General features: G+C 34.9%; 1 protein-coding gene across 1 annotated transcript in view; it reads left to right on the forward strand.

Moving 5' to 3' along the window:
• The window catches only part of TOPAZ1 (testis and ovary specific TOPAZ 1), a 66,979-nt gene extending 43,859 nt beyond the window's left edge, over nucleotides 1–23,120 (forward strand). Inside the window, exons 12-20 of the mRNA XM_057704317.1 lie at nucleotides 1,041–1,156; nucleotides 6,948–7,014; nucleotides 8,070–8,244; nucleotides 8,961–9,061; nucleotides 11,580–11,745; nucleotides 13,117–13,281; nucleotides 14,835–15,038; nucleotides 19,841–20,024; nucleotides 22,835–23,120. Of these exons, the coding sequence (XP_057560300.1) occupies nucleotides 1,041–1,156; nucleotides 6,948–7,014; nucleotides 8,070–8,244; nucleotides 8,961–9,061; nucleotides 11,580–11,745; nucleotides 13,117–13,281; nucleotides 14,835–15,038; nucleotides 19,841–20,024; nucleotides 22,835–23,054 (1,398 nt within the window). The 3' untranslated portion in view covers nucleotides 23,055–23,120. The remainder of the gene's footprint in view (nucleotides 1–1,040; nucleotides 1,157–6,947; nucleotides 7,015–8,069; nucleotides 8,245–8,960; nucleotides 9,062–11,579; nucleotides 11,746–13,116; nucleotides 13,282–14,834; nucleotides 15,039–19,840; nucleotides 20,025–22,834) is intronic.
• Nucleotides 23,121–23,429: the final 309 nt, after the last annotated feature.

Consider the following 23,429-nt stretch of genomic DNA (forward strand, 5'->3'; position numbering starts at 1 on the left):
TGAATCAAGAATTATTCAGACTTCCAGTTATATAACAAATGAGTCACAGGGATGAAATGTACAGCATGGGGAATATAGTCAATAATAATGTAGTATCTTTGTATGGTGACAGATGGTAGCTAGACCTAATGGTTATCATTTTGTAATGTATAGAGATATCACATCACCCTGTTGTGCACTAGTAACTAACATAGTGTTGTAGGTTAATTATTCTTCAAAAAACAAACTCATAGGAAAAGAGATCAGATTTGTGGTTACCAGAGGCAGGGGGGTGAGGGGATTGGGAATTGGCTGAAGGTGGTCAAAAGGTACCAACTTCCAGTTATGAGATAAATAAGAACTAGGGGTGTTTTATTCAACATGATGAATATAATTAGCACTGCTGTATGTTATATATGAAAGTTAAGAGAGTAAATCCTGAGAGTTCTCATAGCAAGGAAAAAAATTTTTTTCTTTTTCTTTTATTTTGTATGTATATGAGATGATGGATGTTCACTAAAATTATTGTAACCTTTTCATGATGTATGTAAGTCAAATCATTATGCTGTACACCTTAAACTTATAGGGCTGCATGTCAATTATATCTCAATAAAACTGGAAGATAGACAAATTTAAAATTAAAAAAAAAATTCCTGATCACCTATAGTCATTGTAGAAAACCTCAGTTTGATACTTCTCAGGAGTTTTACCATCAGGGTTACAGTACAACCACCAGTGCTATACTTACTAAAAGATAGAATGAGTACCAAACAAGAGGTACAACTGATAAAGTGCTTGAGATAACTTGGAGAACAGAAAGAATATCCAAGTTTGAATTCAAAAGTATTATTTTCATTTTTGCTTTAAATTCTTGGTGTAAGCTGTCTTACTGTGGTTCTCAAATATTTGAAGAAAAATATGCTTCAGATTTTTAAAGTGAATTTTAATTCTGTTGTCTCCATGCTTTACTTCTTCCATCAGTCTCTTAGTTTTTTCCACACACATTGGTTTCAACTCTTTCATATTTTTATAAGAATGACTACTTTTTCCCTCTTCCACAGCTTGTTGAAGCTGGGATGGTACTTGACCCAGAGCACTTTTACTATATTGTTAAGCTTTTATACCAAATACAGGCTTCCAAGCAAGAAATAACTGCAGTTTTGGAAATGAAATCCAGGTAAGAAAAATCATTATAATTGGGACTAAAATATATGTGTTTTGGTGAGGACTTAAAAAGGATGAAGGCAAAGCACTTACTATTGTTTTTATGCCCACCGTAAGCCCTTCTCCCTCTCTTGACTGTGGCCTAGTCATATTGTCATCAGCTGCCTCTAGCCAGCCCTGCTGGCCAGCCTCACCAGATCTTTTTCAGTACCTGATTTCATCTCAGTGCCTGGCAGATCAAATGTAAAGTCTCTCTTGCTCCATTTCACAACTTACTTAATTCTACTTGATGTACTCTCTTATGTGTATACAAATTACTTTAATTCTTTTTTCTCTTTCACTCACTTCTTGTCATGTTAACTAAATAAAATATTTTAATGTCTCTCCTTCATTCTTTCTCTCACCTGTTTACTTTCTCTGTTCAGCTTATGGGCCTCCAAAGGCCTTTAAAAAAAAAAAGGAAAATCCTATGATAATTGTAATATAACTGTATTGAGAAAAAGAAAAGCCATGACTTTTATAAAAATTTTTATTGAACTTTCACATACACAGAGAAAAGTATACAAATTTTAAGTATTTAAATGAACTATAACTTTTTAACAAAATTATTAAGTAGTTAGATCCAAACAAGTTAATAGCAGTTTGACAGCGTCTGACAGATGTCGCTTGAAAATTTAAACTGACCTGAGGGACCCCTGTGAATTTGCTCTAGTGCCCTGTATGCTGTGGTGCAGTTAGGGAATTTCAGCTCTAGTTCATACTACTTTCCTTCAAGCACCAGCATCAAAGGTATATCTTAGTTCAAGATCTGTGATTTTTAAAATTTCTTTTAACTAGTAGTAGTTAATAATATTTAATTTTGAAGATTGTATCCTTATGCACTCTGCCTCTTCCTATGTGCTTGCTTCAAAACAATTATGTTTTTTAGGAAGTATTAACATTGGTGACCTAATTAATGAAGGAGAAAATAACTGGGTGGCTAAGGGATGTAGATCATGGTTGGGGATGTGGACCCAGCCCCAAGGCACAAGGAAAAAAAAATTTAGTATTTATTATTTTATATTTGAATTTGTATTTCCTGATATTCTTTGAAATAATTACTCTTTTCTAAAGGAAATGAATTTTAATGGACATTCTTGTTTTGATTTTGATTATAATTTTTAATTAGCTATAGTACATTTAGAAAGCCTTTCACTTTCAGTGGATAAGGCTACTACAAAGAATTCTAACATTTATATTCAGGACATCAGTGAGAATTTAGATGTGTATATAATCTAGGAAATTTGTTAACATTTAATAACCTTAAAAATTGTATTTTGAAATAATCTTAGATTTAGAGAAACATTGCAAAAGTTAGTGTGGAGAATTCCCATGTACCCTTCATCTAGCCTCCTTTTATGTTAACATCCTACATCATAATAGTGCCATTATCAAAACTAGGAATAGAAGGCAGGATAGTATAGTGGGTAAAAGCCTGGACTCTGGAGCAAAAACTGCTCAGGTTCAAAACTAGGAAATTAATTTTGGTATAAATCCATTAACTCACTACAGATCTCATTGCATTGTAGTAGGATGCACATGGTTCAGTATATCTTATTACTGGTAAACATTTATCACTTAGTTAAAAAGATTATCTGCCAAGTTTCTACACTGTAAAGTTACTCTTTATTCTATTGTAATTAACAAATATCATGGGGAAGAGACTTTATCATTATATATTATACTGTTTCTCCTCAAAACTTCATACATTAATTTTAGTATTCTTCAGTGACTCTTTACTACAGGTTACTACGGTGGTGTTTACCCAATGGTGTTTTTGTATTTTCCCCATTTTTCCTACATTAAAAAAAATTATTTATTTGGCTGCGCCAGGTCTCAGTTTTGGTACACAGCTCTTCAGTCTTTGTTGCACCATGGGGGATCCTTAGTTGCAGCATGTGAACTCTTAGTTGCAGCATATGGGATTTAGTTCCCTGACCAGGGATCGAACCTGAGCCCCCTGCATTGGGAGCACTGAATCTTAGCCACTGGACCACCATGGAAGTCCCTTTTCTACATTTATTAATTGGAATTTTTCAGTAAAGAAGAGCTGTCCCTTCTCCATTTATTTACTTATTCAGTAATTTATATCGGTGTGAACTCATGGCTATTTATTTTATTCTGTGGGTTATTTATAGTCGAATAATATCGTTATTTATTTTGTTGCTCAAATTTTCCCAAATTTGACCTTTGGGAATTCCTTCTGGTTTGTTCCTACATCCTTTCATCGTTTTCTTTTCATTTCTCTACCACTTTCTTGTTATTTGAAGCCACAAAGTTAAGTCTCATCTTTTCTTTTCCCTGATCCAACATTGGCAACAACCACTTCTCTAAGGAGCTCTGGTTCCTTTCTATTAGAGAATGGTATTTCAAAACCGAGATCTGGAATGTGTTCACTACTTCTAGAGTGTCATTGCAGCCAGGTCTTCTCACAGGGCTAGGAATTATATGTATGTATACACAACATACATACACACACAAGATATGTATTTACTTCTCTGTTTTTATGTATGTTACAAAAAACATGAGTATATACTGATAGCTTGAGTCTAATCCAACACTTCCCTTTTTCTTATTTATAAATTCTTTCTCCAACAGTGAGAAACCTGACTCACATTATCTATAGTATATTTGCTCATTTATTCAGTTTTACTATCCACATAAAGTAGTTTTAGAACTACTAACTCATACCTCTGTGGAAAAAAATCTATCTGGAGTACATTTTTAGTATAAGGTTATTACAGTATTCGGCCAAAATATTATTTCCTAAGTTACTTTGATTAGTTTTTCCCCCATGCCCATTCAGTGTGGTTATTCATTTGTAGACCATTTAGCTTTGTTACTGTTTGTATTATATTTTCAGTTATCCCATATCCTAGTTAGTTTGAATTTTGGGGGGGAAGTGTGTAAAAAATTACTGTTTGTTCTAACACTCAATGATATACCAAAAAGACGCAATGAGAAATGTTGCTCCCCCATATTCCTCTTCCACCATTTCCATTCGTCCTTCCTTCTACCCCTTTTCCACGTACATACTGGAGGTAACCAGTCTTTCAGTTTCTGGGATTATCCTCTTATAATGAACAGATGTGTATGTGTTTTCTTCTGTCTACTTCTTTATTACATACAGTGTGGCATATAATGAATACTCTTTTCAAATTTGGTTTTGTCACTCAAACAGTGTATCCTGGAAATCAATCTAAATTAGTCCATAGAGAAATTCATCATTTTTTAATAAATGCAAAGTGCTCCATTGTATGGATGTACTTTAGGTTATTCAATCAGTGATGGGTTCTAAGTTGTCCCCAATATTTTGCAATTTAAACCAATGCTACTGCTCTTGGATTGGAAGAATTAATATTGTTAAAATGACCATACTACCCAAAGGAATCTACAGATTTAATGGGATCCCTATCAAATTAGCAATGACATTTTTTTCATAGAACTAGAACAAATAATCCTAAAATTTATACGGATTCACAAAAGACCCAGAATTCCCACAGCAATCCTGAGGAAAAAGAACAAAGCTGGAGGGACTTCCCTGGTGGTGCAGTAGTTAGGAATCTACCTGCCAATGCAGGGGACACGGGTTCAATCTCTGGTCTGGGAGGATCCCACATGCCTCGGAGCAACTAAGCCCGTGTGTCACAGCTGCTGAGCCTGCTCTCTAGAGCCCGTGAGCCACAACTGCTGAGCCCATGTGCCACAACTGCTGAAGCCCATGCACCTAGAGCCTGTGTTCTACAAGAGAAGCCACCTCAGTGAGAAGCCTGCGCACCACAAGGAAGAGTAGCCCCCACTCGCCACAACTAGAGAAAGCCCATGCAGCAACAAGGACCCAACACAGCCAAATAAATAAATAAATTTATTTTAAAAAGAAGAAGAAGAAGAAGAAGAACAAAGCTGGAGGCATAGCCCTTCCAGACTTCAGACAATACTGCAAAGCTACAGTAATCAAAACTGTGTGGTATCGGCACAAAAACAGACATGTGGCTCAATGGAACAGAATATAGAGCCCAGAAATAAACCCACACACAGCTAATCAGTTAATCTTCAACAAAGGAGGCAAGAATATTCAATGGAGAAAAGACAGAGTCTTCAATAAGTGGTGTTGGGAAAGCTGGACCACTTCATATATTTACTTACATCAGTGAAGTTAGAATATTCCCTCACACCATGTACAAAAATAAACTCCAAATGGTTTAAAGACCTAAATGTAAGACATGACACCGTAAAAATCCTAGAAGAGAACATAGGCAAAACATTTTCTGACATAAAACATAGCAATATTTTCTTAGATCAGTCTCCCAAGGCAAAAGAAATAAAAGCAAAAATAAACAAATGGGACCTAATCAAACTTAAAAGCTTTTGCACAGCAAAGAAAACCATAACAAAACGAGAGACAGCCTACAGACCACGAGAAAATATTTGTAAATGATGCGACCGATTAGGGCTTAATTTCCAAAATAAATAAAAAGCTCATACAACTCAATATCAAAAAAAACAAACAACCCAATCAAAAAATGGGCATTTCTAAATAGGCATTTCTCCAAAGAAGACATACAGATGGCCAACATGAAAAGATGCTCAACATCGCTAATTATTAGAGAAATGCAAATCAAAACTACAATGAGGTATCACCTTACACCAGTCAGAACGGCCATCATCAAAAAGTCTACCAATAATAAATGCTGGAGAGGGTGTGGAGAAAAGGGAACTTTTCTACACTTGGTGGGAGTGTAAATTGGTACAGCCACTATGGAGAACAGTATGGAGATTCCTTAGAAAGCTGAAAATAGAGTTGCCGTATGATCCAGCAATCCCACCCCTGGGCATATAATCCAGAAAAGATGAAAACTCTTAATTTGAAAAGATACATGCACCAGTGTTCATAGCAGCACCATTTACGATAGGCAAAACATGGAAGCAATCTAAATGACCACTGACAGATGAATAGATAAAAATTAGGAACTTGTCCTTCTTTTTAATGCTCTGGAGTAATTTATAAAGCATTGGGACTAATTACCTAAATTGACCCCATAGTTGGCTGTGATACAGTATTCTTAGTTTAATGGCACCCTACTCTTTTCTCCTTTTCTTCTCCTCTTCCCAGTTGCCCAATCATGCTTTTCCTTTCACTTTTGTCTTTTTTCTTTCCCAGAAGCTATCTACGCATTTCACAGATTGCTTTCCTTAAATCATACAAACTTTTAAGTTCCTTCTGTGTGGTTTGTGTTCTGATATACCCAGACACTTTTTTCTGAGCATTTTTAAACTTAGTGTGGACTTTGTATTGGTTACTCTTAATCAGTGTTAGGTCCCTGTGGTAGTTTCCCTTTTTGGTTCTCCCCTACAGGTATTTTTGTTGCTCGCTTTGTTCTGTTTTGGTCAGTATTTGCTTGTCACAAATCCTTATGGACCAGTGAGAGTGAAGTGGGAGCAGTAGAGATCAAGTGCTGGGATTTAATTTCTTTTTCTCTTGTTCACAGTTATTTTAAAACTTTGGCATTCTCTGTCTTCAAGTTAGGATGAAAGTATGATTTCATGTGGAATTTGCTTTTTCCTCCTTGTTGCCCATGGTTTAGGAGAAAATAGTATAAATTAGGTACCCTCGCAGTTGCCATTTTCTTCAGCACTAAAGCATTTTTATAGTATATTACTGTCTCTTTTTCCAGTCTCTTAGGTATAAATTATAGAACAAATGAATTAGGAGCAATATTGACTTTTTGGGGAGTGAACATAATAACCCTTTTCTATCGTTAAAGGTTATGGATGCGGCAATTTAAAATGAACTGGAAGTGTGTTTTAGAGTCAGCCTTGAGTGAAGTAGAGGTATGATGCTTATCTTTTAAATAAATTGCTGGGATCTCTGGAAACCAATAACAAAGAAACTTTGAATAGTAACCCAATTTTAGAAAAGTTGTACAATGCAGCTGTTACACACAGAAAAGAAGGAAAAGAAGTTTAATTTTTTGTAAGTTAATACTTTGAAACGCAAACAATTTCTAGTTGTGAACTGTTCTAAAAATAATTCTAGAAATAGCTGTTCAGCTTAAAATTAACTTATGTTAAGCTATAATAATCTACAGCTTAGCCTTTAATTCTTGTCACTGGGCAGACTCCCTAGTGCACAAGTGACTTGGCTCTCTTGTCATGATCCATAGGTGGCTTCAGTATGTGACATGACAGGTAAAGCCAAGGTCAGTGTGCACACTGCACGCATTGAAAGTCTGAATAAGAAATAGAAGACTTTCAGGATGACTTTACTTTTTAATTTAAGATCATTTTTGTATTCATTCTAGTAATTGTTGATCTAGTCTAAAGTACTATTTATATCCTTGAAACAATTTTTTGTTGGCATGGGAAACTTTCTTAGTTTGAAATAGAAAATAATAGGAAGATAGTAAGTTTACTGAAATTTACTTTGTAGCCCCTTTTGTAGAAGAAATGTAATGCCCAAAATTATGTGTGGGCCACAAATCATAAATGGCCAAATAATTATAAAATGCAGTCTCTAAAAGTAATAAAATAATGCATTGCTGTGGAGGTAGCTCAAATCATGCTGCTAATTATCTGTTTTCCTTAAATTTTACTCCACTGTGTGGTTCAGGTTTGGGGGTAACATCAATAAGTACATCAGGAACTAGATCATTAAAACAAGTGTACATCGACATCTGGAACTTACAGAGGCTTTGCTATGGTCAGAAAAGCAAATTGCACAATAACATGTTACTGCTGTTGTAACACCTGTCAGTAAATTTATAAGATTTGCAGAGATTATGTCTTATTAATTTCTGTATATCTAATGCCTACATGTGCCTACCCCGTAATATGTTTGCATAAATGACAGCTTGCATTTTTTGTTTTGTCTTTAATAATTCTCATAGCATTGTAAAGAAAAAGGTGACTGGACCAAATTGGGAAATTTATACATTAGCATAAAACTGGGCTGTGAAAAATTTGCAGATTTCCAGAGATTTTGTGCTTGTGTTGCTGAAACACTAACAAAAGATTGTAAAGAAGAGAGACCAGGTGTTCCGTTTTGTGAATTCGCTGAAGCAGGTAAATGGCTCAGTTTTGGTCTGAGTATTGTGTGTTAGGGTGATACAGTGTTCTTTCTTTTTCATTGGTGGATTGACTGGTACAATTTTCATAACATATAAAGCTCTTAATAATCTCCATGTTGGGGATGAGTTAATATTGCAGTTTTTAGATACTTTTCCCTCTTTTTATAAATGTTTCCACCTATTTATTGTTAAATTAGATTCTAATGATGAAAGGTCAATAACAAAGATGTTTCAAGTTCTTATTTTTCTTTTCATTCAGATTGGCAAAACTATTGCTAGCAAATTGTAGTGGAACATTTGAATTTTTGAATCATTAAGTTGTTACTATCTTCACTATTGCAAGTCAACAAAATTCATATATTTTTGAGACTTTTTTATTTATTTATTTATTTTTTTATTAACAGCTCTTCACTGCTATATTCTCTGTCAGGGTCGGCAAACTCTCCAAAGGACCAGATTTTAGGCCTTGCACGCACAGCATATGATTGTGTCACACAGTTTTCTTTTCAAACAACCCTTTAAAAATAAAAACCATTCTTAGAAGCTCACAGGCTATACAGAAACAGGCCACAGGCCAGATTTGGCCCATGGGCTGTAGTTTGCCGACACCTGGTCTTTGTGGTAGTATCACTAATTCCATATTAAATTTGCCTTTTCCATCCTTCTAAGTGACTATTTCACTTTCTTCCATATACCTACTTTGTGTTTCAGTTAGCAAAGATCCACAAAATAGTGAAGTAGATAAAACTTTGCTGGGAAGAATCGGAATCAGTGCTATGTACTTCTACCACAAGCTGTTACAGTGGTCCAAGGTACTTTACTAAATTTTGTTTGGGCTTGGTATATAGAATGTTAGTTTTAAAATTTTGAACAGAATATAGGTTAACCCTGAAAGTGAAAAATTTGCTCATAATCATTGCAGGTGGCAAATTGAGACTCAGACAGTAAGTGAATTATTAGGTGGTATATTAGGCAAATGGAAAGGAGGTGGCATGAGAATGAAGAATCTCAGTATAAGGAATACTTGGGAAGCTGTGCTAAATATCGTATTTATTTGAAGCACCTTTCAATTCAGAATTTATTTTGCCAGCTCCTGAGTATTGGTAGTATTACAATTTTGGAAGACCTCTCTTAAGATGAACCTGAGATACTAACAATTAACAGAACTCTTTTAAAACCACTTCTTAGGATGCCCTGGAATACTGCATACCATATACCTTCATTTCTACCTTTGAGGCTTAGGTCACCATAGAACTGGTGTAGCGATTCTAGACCATATTGTACTACCATTGTTTAGATTTCCCTGAGGTCATGGGTGGAGTTATAGATTCAATGAAGTTAAGTATACAGATACACGCATACACATGAACTAGGATATGGCCAATGTTTGACTGTTCAGTCCAGCAAGTTGGCCATAAATAATACAACTATTCTGCAAGTACTTTGGGCCAAAAGGTGGGGAAGGCAAATTAAGTCCTAGAAACTCATGAGGAGAGAGGCTGGGGAAGGGTGATGAATAGTTAAGTTTTAACACTTAAACCTCTGTGCCCAAACAAGCTGAATTGTATATAGTAGAATAAAAGGGGAGCAAAAGGAATTGAGTGCAGATGGAAGAAAAAAAAATGAGAGGTGGGAAGCATAACATTGGAATGTGCCTGCCTTGAGGAATGCCTTCTTTTTTTATTTATTTTTTTAAAGGAAAAAAAAAAAAATTAAGTAAAGGACGGGAAAATCCAAAATAGGGAGCGAAGTGCTGAAGGATGGAGAGTAGGAGAGTTGAGAGTGAGGTTGCTATTGAATCAACCATTAAAATGTATCTTTTATTCCTTCCTTCTTTTTATAAAGAAGTTATTACACAATTGAAATAATATTTAAGGACATGGTCACTCATGTACACATACAAAAATCATGAATTTTTTTTAAAACAAAAAAAAATTTTAAATAATCATTGTCAGAAGGTCTTCAGTCTCCAAGGTCTTCAAGGGGTTTGGCACTTACTGTGTGGTAGGCCTGAGATGGGCAAAATATACCTTGTCCCTGCTCTCACAGTCCAGCTTAAGGTCTGTCATAGCATTAATTTCTTGGGTATTTAATGCTTGAGAATTTGAGGACTACCTAGTTAGAAGGCCCTTTTTTAAAACTCACACTGATTTTGCTGAAATTTTAGAGTATGTTTTCATTTTATTTGGGTTTTTTTGTTAAGGTTTTTTGTTTGTTTGTTTGTTTTGATGTGGACCATGTTTAAAGTCTTGAATTTGTTACAATATTGCTTCTGTTTCATATTTTGGTTTTTTTTTTTTTTGGCCGTGAGGCATGTGGGATCTTAGCTCCCCAACCAGGGATCAAACCCGCACCCCACTGCATTAGAAAGCAAAATCCTAACCACCGGACCACCAGGGAAGGCCCAATGCCAGTATTTTAATTTTAAATGTTCACTGTCTTATTTAGAATGAGTTTCCCTTGAAACTTAAGGTATCCCTTGAAAAATGCATTCATTTATACAGTCACATTGAAAGTACTTTGACACGATAATATGCATCTGACTCAAAATAGCAGATAATATAATAAAACACAAGAGTCTACAAATAAAAGCCAGATCTGGCACACAGCCTGTTTTTATACAGCTCGTGAGCTAAGAATGTTTTTTACATTTTTAAAGACTTAGAAATTCTAAAACAACCAAAAAGAATATGCAGCTGACCAAATGTGACCTGCAAAGCCTAAAGCATTTAGTGTCTGGCTTTTCATGGAAAAATTTTGCCAACGCTGATACAAAATAGTAACACGTGTCCAATTTCTGATGCCTTTATGTAGGCTACGTGAAATAATTAGCCTATTGACTCAAAAAAAAAAAAATAGTTTTCAGCCAACAATTTTATCCCCCTGTTTTTCACTGTCATTGTTTAAGTTTCACATTAAGTTGTCTTCTTTTCATTGACGCTCCCTCCTGGATCTCAGGGTGATCAACGGAAGAAGAGCAAAAACATATAATGAGTAGTTTTCCACATTAGGGCATGAAATCCTTTTGCCAAATGAAATCTTTAGAGGAAGCACAGTGAATAAAACAGATGAACAGAGGACCTCTGAAAAGGGGCCCCGTGGTGGGCACGGTTAATGAGACAAGGCCCCACTTGCTCCCCTTCCCTTTCCATCTTTGTGACTGAGCAAGAAAGGGCTTAAGGAGAGAGTCTTGGAACAATTTGACAACCATCAGTCTAGAATTATTCAAATCGCATAATTGGCTTCTGTATAATTATCATTCACTTTGTATCTCTTTTACTCTTAATGATTGATACTCAGTGTTCTTTTTTTTTTTTTTTTTTACTCTAGGGAAGGAAGGTCTTAGATAAACTATATGAATTAAAAATACATTTTACAAGTTTAAAAGGACTTATAGGGCCTGAGAAGTTAGCACCAAGATGTCAAATTGTGAATATTGCCGCAGAAATTTTTCTAAAAAGTGGAAGCCTAGATGGTGCCATTTGGGTACTAAGGGGTAAGTTTTGATATATGCCAGCATGAAATAATTTGGTAAGCTTGTTATAAATTCATGGTTTTGTAGTTACCTCAAGTTGATATTGAATTGTGGGTGACAATTTGGTCTAAACCCCTAGTGAACATGTGGGTAGGAAAGGTTATTGTGTAAAATGAAAGGAGAATGCTAACCTAGCTTTAAAGAAGAAACTGTATGAAGCTTTGTTGAAGTTAGTTCTTACTTTGGCCTTAGCACCGTATAAATGCTTTACCTGCTTATCTCAACTAATCTTCACAGAAACCCTGTGAGTTTGGAGGTCAGGAATGAGAGGCAGATTAACTTGTTATGTATTTTTTCTATATTTTTTCCTTTTAAAAAAATGTGCAAAAAAAAAAAGTGCATTTACGACCTTCCAAACTTTTTAAAGAAGGGGTTTACATACAGTAACTCACGTTTGAGAAATTTAGAATATTTTATACATTTTAATTTCATGGGTGGCAGACATTATGGTGAGAAGTACTCTGTTGTTTTGGCTTGTCACATTTTCACTTTCACATTTTAAACTCTTTTTCAGCACTGGTACCTTGTATCCTGGCAAATGAGCAACAAATTCCTACCTTGCCTTATACTCTTATCAACATTAAAAAAAAAAAAAACCTTAAAACCATAATCAAGGTTTGGAGGCTGAAAAATAAGTATCTTAGCATCCTAGAATACAAATTTTGTAAAAACAAACAAACAAAACGTACTTATATACGCTATTTATGGAGAAACTACTCTTGAATTTTGAAATAATTTGTATTGCCTTTGTATAAGTAGTACATAGTCATTATAGAGAAATAAGAAGGGGTGGATAAGCAAAACTGATGTTAGATATGCCTCTGTACATAGCAAATATTTTATTTAAAAATTTTTGAATAGTCAGATATTGTGGGGGAAAGCTGTTCCTCAAGAATACCAAAACTAATGAAATTATGTATTCTTTTTTTATTTTTTTAATTTTTATTTTGAAATTATGTATTCTTTACTGTAAAATTGTTTAATTTGTCCACACAAATATTTTTACCTCATTATGTGTACTCACTATAATCTGACCATTTTGTCATGTAAAAATATTAACTTCAGAATCAACAACTGATTAGTACATTTAGAAAAATGAAGAAATAGTGAAAAAGTAAAAATAACAAAGTGGTCATTAGTTTGCATCTTCTTAGGATGATGATGACCACTGTTTAAGTTGTGTCTAATAATCTGAGCTCTGGTTATCTTTCTGAGTACACGTGTTTAAGTGTTGCCACTTTCTCCAAAAGGTATTTTAAAACATCTGTTGTGATTATACTGTTAAATGTAATTTTCACAGTGTAAAGTACTTGTACTTTTTCTTTTTGTAAGAGTCAGAGTGGGTCATCAGTACACCACTGTGGCCTTGTGATAGGCTGGACGTGCTCAGTCGCCATAATCTGCTCTGTACAATTGCACATGAAATCTTAGCGAAGAGTCTTTACAGACAGACATTTGAAGTTCTGCAAAATCTACCAGGTTTTCAAAATTCTCAAGGTATGTTTTTTAAAAGTACAGCTTAATTATCTCTGGCCCATCCGGTATTTATAAGAAACAGTTTTCCACCTGTTTTGGTTGAATTTTATATTCCAGCATATATTTTTAATGATGTTTTTTGTAAAATGTCTTCTCTGCAAATTGAATATGCTTTCCTGGTTTAAAAAAAAAAAAACCCAAAAAGAGAGATGCTTATCTTTTGTCAGCAGTCCCTAAAAGGAGCATTTCATCATTCCTTTTCTACCTCTGTCAAGTCATCAGCAAACAATGTTAAGTGCCCCCAGCAAGCTTTATACTGTACCTTAAAAGAATTTTTTGCATTGGAATAATAAAGAATACTTTTTCTTTTATCACTTAAACATAGAACATAGTTTCCATTACCTTGGGACACAGGAAAACATGGAATAAATGGAGGCAATAAGCAGATGACAAGTTCAAAGTAAGAGAATGCCACTGTAGGCAATGGCAGGTAGTGCTCTTGAATGCTTGCAAGTCATATGTCAGTAGCAAGAGGGAGGGAAACAGCAAAAGCTTTGAGTCAGGAATGAGCTGAGCAGTGGATTCAGAGTGATGGATTTATGTTTAATGAAAACCTGAAGCCTCCCCTCAGTGCTTTATCAGTCTTTATTTTCCCATGTATTCCACTGAAATACTGTATCGTCATTAACATTCTTATCTGTTTCTCCCTCTAGATAGTAAGCTCCTTAAAGGCAATGATATTTTCTTTGTATCCCTGGTACAATGGCTGCTGTAGAACTGGCTTTTGATATACAATTATCGTGATAATGAAACAGAGTAATAATAGATTAAACAGATAGTTTTGCTGGATTTTGGAAGACCCTGAATGGCAGGCTAAAGGAATTTTTTTCTCTATGTGTAGTAGGGGGTCACAGTTTTGGGGCCAGGGCATGACATAATGAAGTTGGTGTTTTAGGGAAGTTCCTCTGGTAGTAATGTTTAGAAAGAAACTAAAGGTAAGGAGATAAACTTCCTGATAAGGCCTAGACCACTAAAGAATCCTAAAGTGATAAAGACCTGGAGTCTAGGTCATAGACCCGCCTGACTGAATATAGGCACTGAAAGAGTCGGAAGTCTCCAAGCTGACTTCATTTTCTTCTCGGAGAAAAGGAGAAAGGAGTAGACATACCCAAGAAAGGAGGGTTTTTGTTTGTTTGTTTTTAATTTGAGAGTGAATGCTTATGAGTGGATGATTTATTTTTAGTCATGGGAAAAACAAGTCTGAGGTCTGCACTGTAGATAGAGTACAAACAGAACCCTGTAGCTGCAGTCCCATGTGAGTGGGGACTACGGACAGAGGTGTTAATGCAGCCTCTGAAATCACATTCGTTTCACATTCTCCGTTACAAAGTGAATGAACCATTTTGCTTTTGTTGAATTTTTTGTTTACAGTAGGTAAGTTGATTGCATTTTGGTGACTGTGACTCCTATAGTAGGTAGGAAGGGGCCAAGGAGAGCAGAGGGGAAAGGAGTAAGAGAAGTTTGAGAGAAGAAGATAGGTCAATTTCACTATATCAATTATTTTTTCTTTTCAGAAACTGTGGAGGTCTCACAGTATAGCCTTCTTTTTAATAAACTTCTGGATGCCTGTATAGAAAGCAACAGTCTTGGTATGTCATCCTCCGTAGCAGAATTCATGATTTCAAAGAGCATTCCTATTGATTTTTCCTTTCTTAGAAGATTAATTACTTCTTTAGGACGAAGTTGTTTATGGCTCAAAGCCAGAGCCCACTACAAAAGTAAGTTACATTTTAAAAATCTAAATTTTGATATATTGGTTTTGAATTTGATTTTCTAACCTGAAATCTATGTATAATATTCATGACAAGGCATTAAATATGTAAAAAGATATGCAGTTGATACGTGTTTAAAAATAGTGGTCTGTATAGATTTGTGCTCTTTTGAAACCTGTTATTTCTCATTTTTCATTACTATATTTTTATTTCTTTGCATATTGGCATGTCCATTGGAGGATATGAAAAGGAAATAAATGATGGGATTTGAACCAGTTTGGCATATTTTATAAATATATATGACTAAAACAGTTGGTAGACTGAAATTTAAGGAACATGTGTTAATCCCTGGTATATTCCTGATCTTTTTGGTTAGAATATTTTATAACAGGCACATAGGAAGTACAGAGGCTGTCATTACAATGCAACATGGTATATATAATAGTTTTTCATGTGACTTCTAGTAATAGAACTTTGTTAGTCTGTTTAGAACTGTTCCTCTCTAACAAGTAAGCCTAGAAAACGAATACTTTCTCTAGTCCCAACCTCCTCGCAGGTATTTTAATTAGAAAATAATTCTGTATAGAATCTAAATCTAGAAAGGAATTCTTTTCTGCCTTCATGCAGTAATTTGTCTTCAGTTTCCATTTCTACCACTATCATCTCTGTAACAAACATTTGAGTACCTGCTCTGTGTCACCACTGTACCAGATGTGTCAAACATCCCAGCCACCCCTACCACCACCAACAAAAATCTCTGAACTTGGAAGTGTTTTTCATGTTGCCAGCTGTGATCAGTTTAGCAAGTGATGACTTTTTTCTCCCAATAAAATGGGAAAGAAAATATTAGCGTGCATTACAGGTAGTAAGATTATGTATTATTTGATAAAATTTTCATTTCAGTTACATGTATTCTTAATGCGTGCTAGGTCATTATGTAAAATGTATTTCTTATTGTAGATTACAATAAAAGGTTTTGAAAGCAGAAATTTTTTAAAAGGATGATCAGAAATTTAGAGGCAAAGTGGAATTGTTTGTTCATAACACCTAATCTCAATTTTGTGGTTATGTTTCAACTTCTTATACTATTTCCCTGCAGACTGCTAGAAATCACACTACAAAGTATATATGTACTATTTGCTGTAACTTCTTGATTTTAGTTTTTAGAATTGATGTAAAATAAGGTTATTTTTTTCAAATAATTGTGCAATTTGGGAAAAATGCCATCAGAAGGCATTTTTATGCCACAGGAACAAAGTATTAACTCGGAAACATAAATGAGATTTCTATGAATATTTCTGTTTTTTAGTTGGAAATAAAATTTTATACTAAAACAGCTAAACAATCATTTAAAAAATTTTAATTAACTTTATTGAGATATAATTCAAATACCACACAGTTCACTCATTTAAACATGTACAATTCAGTGGCTTTAGTGTATTTACAGAGTTGTGCAATCATCACCACAGTCAATTTTAGAACATTTTCATCAGGCCATAAAAGAAACCTATATATATTGAGCCACTCCCCGTTCATTGCCCAAAATTCTTTCAACACTGGTAATAATTTATTTTTAAAGACTTTTCCTTTAAGCGATGTGTGGAAGCATTTAATGCCTGAGTGCAATTCAGTACTTTTCTTATTAGCACTTCTCCTTTTATGTAATAAACACATCTATGCCTAATTTCATGTGCAGTGAAACTTCCGGGACTTATGCAAGTGAGGTTATAGGGTAAAGGGTATTTTTTTTAGTGTACCTGAGTTATAAAATGAAATGAGTAATTTATAGTCACTGATCAGTCTTCAGAACATCTCATTTCCTGACAGTGTTGGCATTTAAAATATCAGTGGAACTCTCTCTGGATTTATTTTCACACACAGGTTAACACACGCTAGAAAAGCCTTTCAGTGTCTTATAATCACATCTAGTAGTACATATTTGATTCTGAGCTTACAGCTAATTTTTCATCAAGGTACTGTTAAGGCTGTAAAGCCAGTGCCTTTGTTTTGCTTTTTTCTTTAATATTTTTTACAGCTTTATTGAGATAATTTCACATACCATAAAATTTACACATGCAAAGTGTACAGTGCATTTGTTTTTATTTTATTCACAGAGTTGTGCACCACAATCTAATTTTAGAACATCTTCAACACCTCTAGCAAAAGGAACCCTAAACACATTTGCATTCATTCCTCATTCCATGTATGCTTCCCACCTGACCCAGCCCTGGGCAACAATTATGGATTTGCCTGTTCCGGGCATTTCACATAAGTGGAATCATTCAATATGTAGTTTTTTGTGACTGGCTTCTTATAATTACCAAAATGTTTTCATGGTTTACCCATATTGTAGCCTATATCAATATTTCTTTCCTTTGTAATTGCTGAATAATATTCCATTGTATGGAATTTGTTCATCCATCCATCAACTGATGGACATTTGCGTTGTTTGCACTTTTTAGCTGTTATGAATAACACTGCTCTGAACATTCATATGCAAGTTTTTGTGTGGATGTATGGTTTTCATTTCTCTTTGGAGCAGAATTGCTGGCTCATATGGTAAATCTGTGTCTAACATTTTGAGGAACTGCCAAACTGTTTTCCCAAGAAGCTATCTGTTTTATATTTGTATTCCCACCAGCCATGTATGGAATTTCCAATTTCTTCATTTCATCACTGAGTTTTTTATTTTAGCCTTCCTAATGGATATAAAGTGATGCCTCACTAAGGTTTTGATTTGCATCTTCCAAATGACCAGTGATGTTGAGCATCTTTTCGTGTGCTTATTAGCCATTTGTATATCTTTGTAGAGAAATGTCTATTCAATCCTTTGCCCATTTCTTTCTTTGTACTTTTTTAAATTGAGGAGCTTTTCTTGTTTTGTTTTTGTTAAGTGTGTTAAGTATGTGTGGTGGTACATATAAATACATACTATGCATATACATATATACACTCTAGATGCAAGTCCCATGTCAGATATAAATGCATGCTATGTGTATACATGTATATACACTCCAGATACAAGTCCCATGTCAGATATAAATACATGCTATGCGTATACATGTATATACACTCTAGATACAAGTCCCATGTCAGACATAAATGCATGCTTTGTGTATACATGTATACAGACTCCAGGTACAATCCCATGTCAGATACAAATACGTGCTATGCATATACATGTATACAGACTCCAGATACAAGTCCCATGTCAGATACAAATACATGCTATGCATATACATGTATACAGACTCCAGGTACAATCCCATGTCAGATATATAAATTCTTTTTTTTTTCTGTTCCATGAGTTATCTTTTACTTTCTTGATGGCTTTGCTTTTGTTCCCTAACTAATCATAAGGAAATTGTCCAGGGACAGGAAAATTGCCTTCCTGATGCTCCTAATGTGCTACCTAGTCCTAAAAATATGGCTTTTCTCTCAGAGCTGAAAAGTCAGGAAGGAGAGATGTGATTAGTATAGCTTTCCCTTACTTTGCCCCACTAAAACCAAATAGGAGTATTTTTCTTTTCATGTTTGATTTTAGGGGAAAAGAAAATGTTAGCAAATTTCTACTCAGTTTGTTGGCTTTTGTTTTTCTCTTCTACTCAGAAGTAAAACAGGTATGCATCTAAATTATACCTACCAATATTTAGGAGAGTTAACGAGGCAATAGTTTGTTGGTCCTGGCAGTGATCTAGGGAGGTGGGGCTTCCTAGTGGTTAAGATTCCAAAATCTGGAGTCAGAAGGCCAGGGCACTACCCAACGCCCCCCTGTTGTACCTAACTTCAAAGGTAGTAAACTGTCAGGTTGAAATTAGATAAAACTTATGTGTTTAGCACAGGTACCTGGCACATAGTAGATCCTCAAAGATTAGTCATCATCATCCACATTAGAAAGATTTCTTGACAAAGCTTATCTTAATAAAACATTTTCAACAAATTTTACATACAGATTTAAATTGGTTTCAGTTAAAGACAACAATATAATATTGCCTATATACAATTTGGATGTCCTGGACTGATGTATAAGGGGTTTCCCTATATATCACTTGTAATAAGCACCTAAACAGTTTAAAAGTTGAATTTGTTCTTTGGAAAAGCGAAATTTTTAGAACATGAATTGGAGAAAACACACCAAGCATCTACGTGATGGAAATGTATCTTATTCATTTTTATATCTAGTGGTTAGTACAGCACCAGACATATAGTAGGAATAGCAAATGTTTATTGCACAGACCATCATAGCACTATAAATAAGTGCACTCAAAAGTATTGTAGAACTATGTGATAGAAAGTAAGATCTTCAAATTATAATTTCTATTTTCTTTCTACATTTTGGATTCATAATTCAAGATAGGTAGTTATTATATATATAATTTTATTATATATATATATAATTACATATAATATTATATATATAGTAAGTATATGTAGTTGCTATTAGACCCAGACCCCATTAAAACAAAACCCAAGTAGCTATTCTGGTTTTTTAGTTATTCTGAAATTATGTTGTATTGACTATGACTTAAAATAAATGGACATTTGCCGCAATGAGGCTCAAAAGTTCTTTTCCAGGTTTTTTTTTTTTAATTTCTCACTTCATATTTAATGTTTCAAAAACATTTTACAAAGAACGATCTCAACTGTACTAGGATAAGCTCACTACCATATAATTTATGCAATAAATCTGCTTCTAATGTGAAGAATTATTCTGAAACAAAAGTAATTATCTCCTATGGTTATTTTGGAAGCCCGGGTTTTCACCTGTTGGGGTTTTAGTAAAGTTTGATCTATTACTTGATTTTCAGGTGCCCTTTCATTGGGTTGCTACCCATCATTGAAGGGAAATTTATACCGAAAACTTCTACTGATTCCTTGCTATTTGTCTGAGATTGAAATGCTTTTAGCTATTGAAATCTTCCTGGTATCTAATGCTAGTAGTATTCAGAGTCCTGGAACTTCTACACAGATGCTGCAGATAGTTTTAAAAAGGTTGGTTGAAATAACTTCTAACTGCATCCTGAAAGCAGATTATGGCTCCTACACCTGACCTAGGATGTAAATGTTTTATTTATTTGTATATATATATAAATAATATATATATAAGACATTTATATAGTTATATACTTGTATATTTATATATTTATATACTTGTGCATGTGTGTATTGACAAACTTTGGTAACATTTATATTGAGAAAGGATTTGACCTATTTGAGATTTAAAACCAAATAAGTTAGTACCTTTCAATAAACACTTCAGCAGCTTCAAAGATCTTGTTAGATGTTCAAAGAGATGGGCCTTCTTTAGGTGTGAACCTTTCTCGTATACTGGTGGTTTTTAGATAGGTACCTAAAAGTTATCTTTTTGGTCAACACAAAAGGCCTAAGAACCAGGTCTAAAAGGGAACTATATGATAATTTACTAGGTTCAGCCAAGAATCCTGTTGAAAATAAAGCTACCAGCCTAGTTTCAATATTTTAGAATATTGTTATAAATGCACAGATATTATAATGTAGCTGTTGGACCAGAGTGACATCCCTTCAGATAATTTTGTTCAAAATCCTAGAACTTAGTTTTACACCACTCCAATTTCTGGTCAGCTTTATCCAGGAAACTTGTAATATAAGGATCTCATGGGAATCCTGTTGTAGCATTTCTTAACAAGAATTTTGCTTCAGTTTACTGGTGTTAGAAACCAGATCCTCAGCCTGAATATTTTGTAAGTTATCCATTACAGTGTATAAGTTATCCCAAAACTTAGTGGCTTAAAGTAGCAAATATTATCTTAGTTTCTGTAGGTTGGGAATTTTGGAGTAGCTTAGCCAGATGGTTCTGGCTCTGGGTTTCTCACATCATGGGAGTCAGGATGTGGTCAGGACCTGCAGTCGCCTACCTGATGGCTTCGCTGGGGCTGGAGGATCCTTTTCCCAGCTCGCTCACTAATGCCTGTTGGCAGAAACCCTCAGCTCCTCACCACACGGGCCCCTCTATAGGTTCCTTAAATGTCTTTATGACACGACAGCGAAATTCTCTCAGAGTGAGTGATCCAGGAGAGAGAAGGCAAGGAGGAAGCTGCAGTGCCTTTTGTGACCTACTTCAAGAACTGTAAAGGCTCTAAGGTTTCACCCTATTTGAAGGCTATGTCAGCCTGTCCCTTGGCTTTTCAGGTGGAAGCACTGTCTCCACCTTGTAAGGCTGTAAACAAACCTGTCTTTTGCTCCTGAAGGAGAAACTATCTTTGTCTTTCAAGGTTGTTCACTATATTAAACATCCTTGAAATCAGGAACAAGCGGTAGTCAGTGTCTCTGCTCTCAAAACTTCCAGAAATGCAAGGGACCATGAAAATTGATATCTAACAATCTAGTGTCCAAAGTTGTACATCATTTCTGCTCTATTTATTGGTGATAAACAAGTCATTCAATCCAACCTACACTCAAGGGGAAGAGAATTGGGACATAATTTATTTTAGGTCCGCCTTTTTTTTCTTAACTCACTAAAATTAGCTTTTTTGTTAGAGCTCTTTTCTGAAGGCCTTCTGTTTATGACTGTGCACTACAGTGTCATGAGGCATTTGGACTCCCCATCTTCCTGCTGAGGGTTTGGTTTCCTCATAGCTTCCCATTCCCCACACACATGCAGTCTCTTTATCCATTATTGAATTTGGGGGGTATTCGTGCCGCCAGCACATAACTAGTGACATGCCTGGATCTTCTGTTTTGTCCACACCAATATTTTCTGTATATTACCGTTATCATAATGAGCCCTGCTTTGTTACATTAGCCTCTGAGAGGGATTTTAGTCATCCTTAGACTTTCAAAAACTGCAATAGTTGGCGTATGCCCAGTCTACCAGATTCCAGGCACCAGTCCTAAGCCAGAATATACTAGCAGTCTGGCCAATATTTGCTCTCTGCGATCACTGATTCCTGTTCCAAGTGGAAGTCCTTTCACTGCCACCACTCTGTGGACCACACTGTGGTGCTAATGCCGGCAGGCTCATACTCGGGCCTTGCTGCTGGGCCTTGTAGGTGCCCAGAGCAGGATGCAGTGAACACAGAGAAAAAGTGATGCCTAATAACAGCTACAGCTTTATTTTATATACTTCTAACTCGCTATCCCATAGGAAAAATAGCTATAAGGTATGAGTTTTATGATATCTGGAGACTGGTAGAAAAGTTTTTTTAGAAGTAAACACTAGCACTTTAGTGAAGTACCTTACATCAGGACTGAAGAAGATAACTGGAAATTTAGTCTGCAGGCATGCAGCTACAATTTCTGTTACCAGATGTGAGCTACATATTAAGTATATGCTTATAATTTAAAATAGCCATATCAAGGTAAAACACATGAATGTTAGTAACTCCAAACTTGATTAAATTTAATATCCTTTTATGCATTATAATGAATAATTTGAAAATACAAAGAGAAAGGTTATTAGTTGTGTTCTAGATCAGTGTTTCCAAACTGTGGGTTGTGGCCTATTTTGTGTAGTGAAATCAATTTAGGGGGTTGCAACCATTTTATTTTAAAAAATGAAACAAAATAGAAAATAGGGTCATAAGATTAAGTCTTGTTTTGTGGAACTTTTATTTCAGTTTTTATGTATGCAGGTATATACTGGGTCACAATATAAAATGTCTTTATTACTGTGTGTCATGGTCAAACAGGTTTGAAAGCCACTGTTAGAATATAGTAAAAAGACTGTCATAGCTTAGAATCAATAAATGTAAATTACTATCTTTTGAGGAAACTATATAGCTTCTTTTTAGAGTTTCTGACTTTGTGAGGTGTTCACTTTGTAGATGTGAAGAAAACAAATCTCGGAGCAAGGATGATTATCAAGCTGCAGTGGAGAGATTAATTATGGCTGCTCGTGTATCAGACCCAAAGCTTTTCATTAAGCACATGACCGTCAACGTTAATAAGGAACAGGTTTATAGTTTGGAACATTGTTCTGCCCTGAAATGGTTGAAAGAGAATATGAAGTGGGCTGGAAAGTTTTGGCTTTTCAGTAACCATTAGTTATTAAAGGCTTTTTTTTTTAAGTTCAAGTAATCATTGTTGAAAATAAAAGGCAATAACAATAAACACAGGTTTCACTATATTCAGCTTTTCTTCTTTATTGACTATATATATATGTAGAACGTCAGCAGTTTTCAAACACTAAAAATTTTGATTGATGTATAACAGTTTTACCCATACTGCAAATGATTTTTCATATTACTTTTGACATCTCTTTAACTTAAGTAACCTAAGTATGGTGAATCCCAATTTATTCTGAAATCCAAACAATAAAAAATCACAAACTGAGTATTGTGCAGCATTTAATAAGAGGGAGACAGAAAGGGGAAAATATGCAAGCAGGTGTCTGGAACTTTCAGAACAACCTTTAGGACT

Source organism: Hippopotamus amphibius, chromosome 13 (assembly GCF_030028045.1).
Source record: "Hippopotamus amphibius kiboko isolate mHipAmp2 chromosome 13, mHipAmp2.hap2, whole genome shotgun sequence".
NCBI classification, from domain to species: Eukaryota; Metazoa; Chordata; class Mammalia; order Artiodactyla; family Hippopotamidae; genus Hippopotamus; species Hippopotamus amphibius.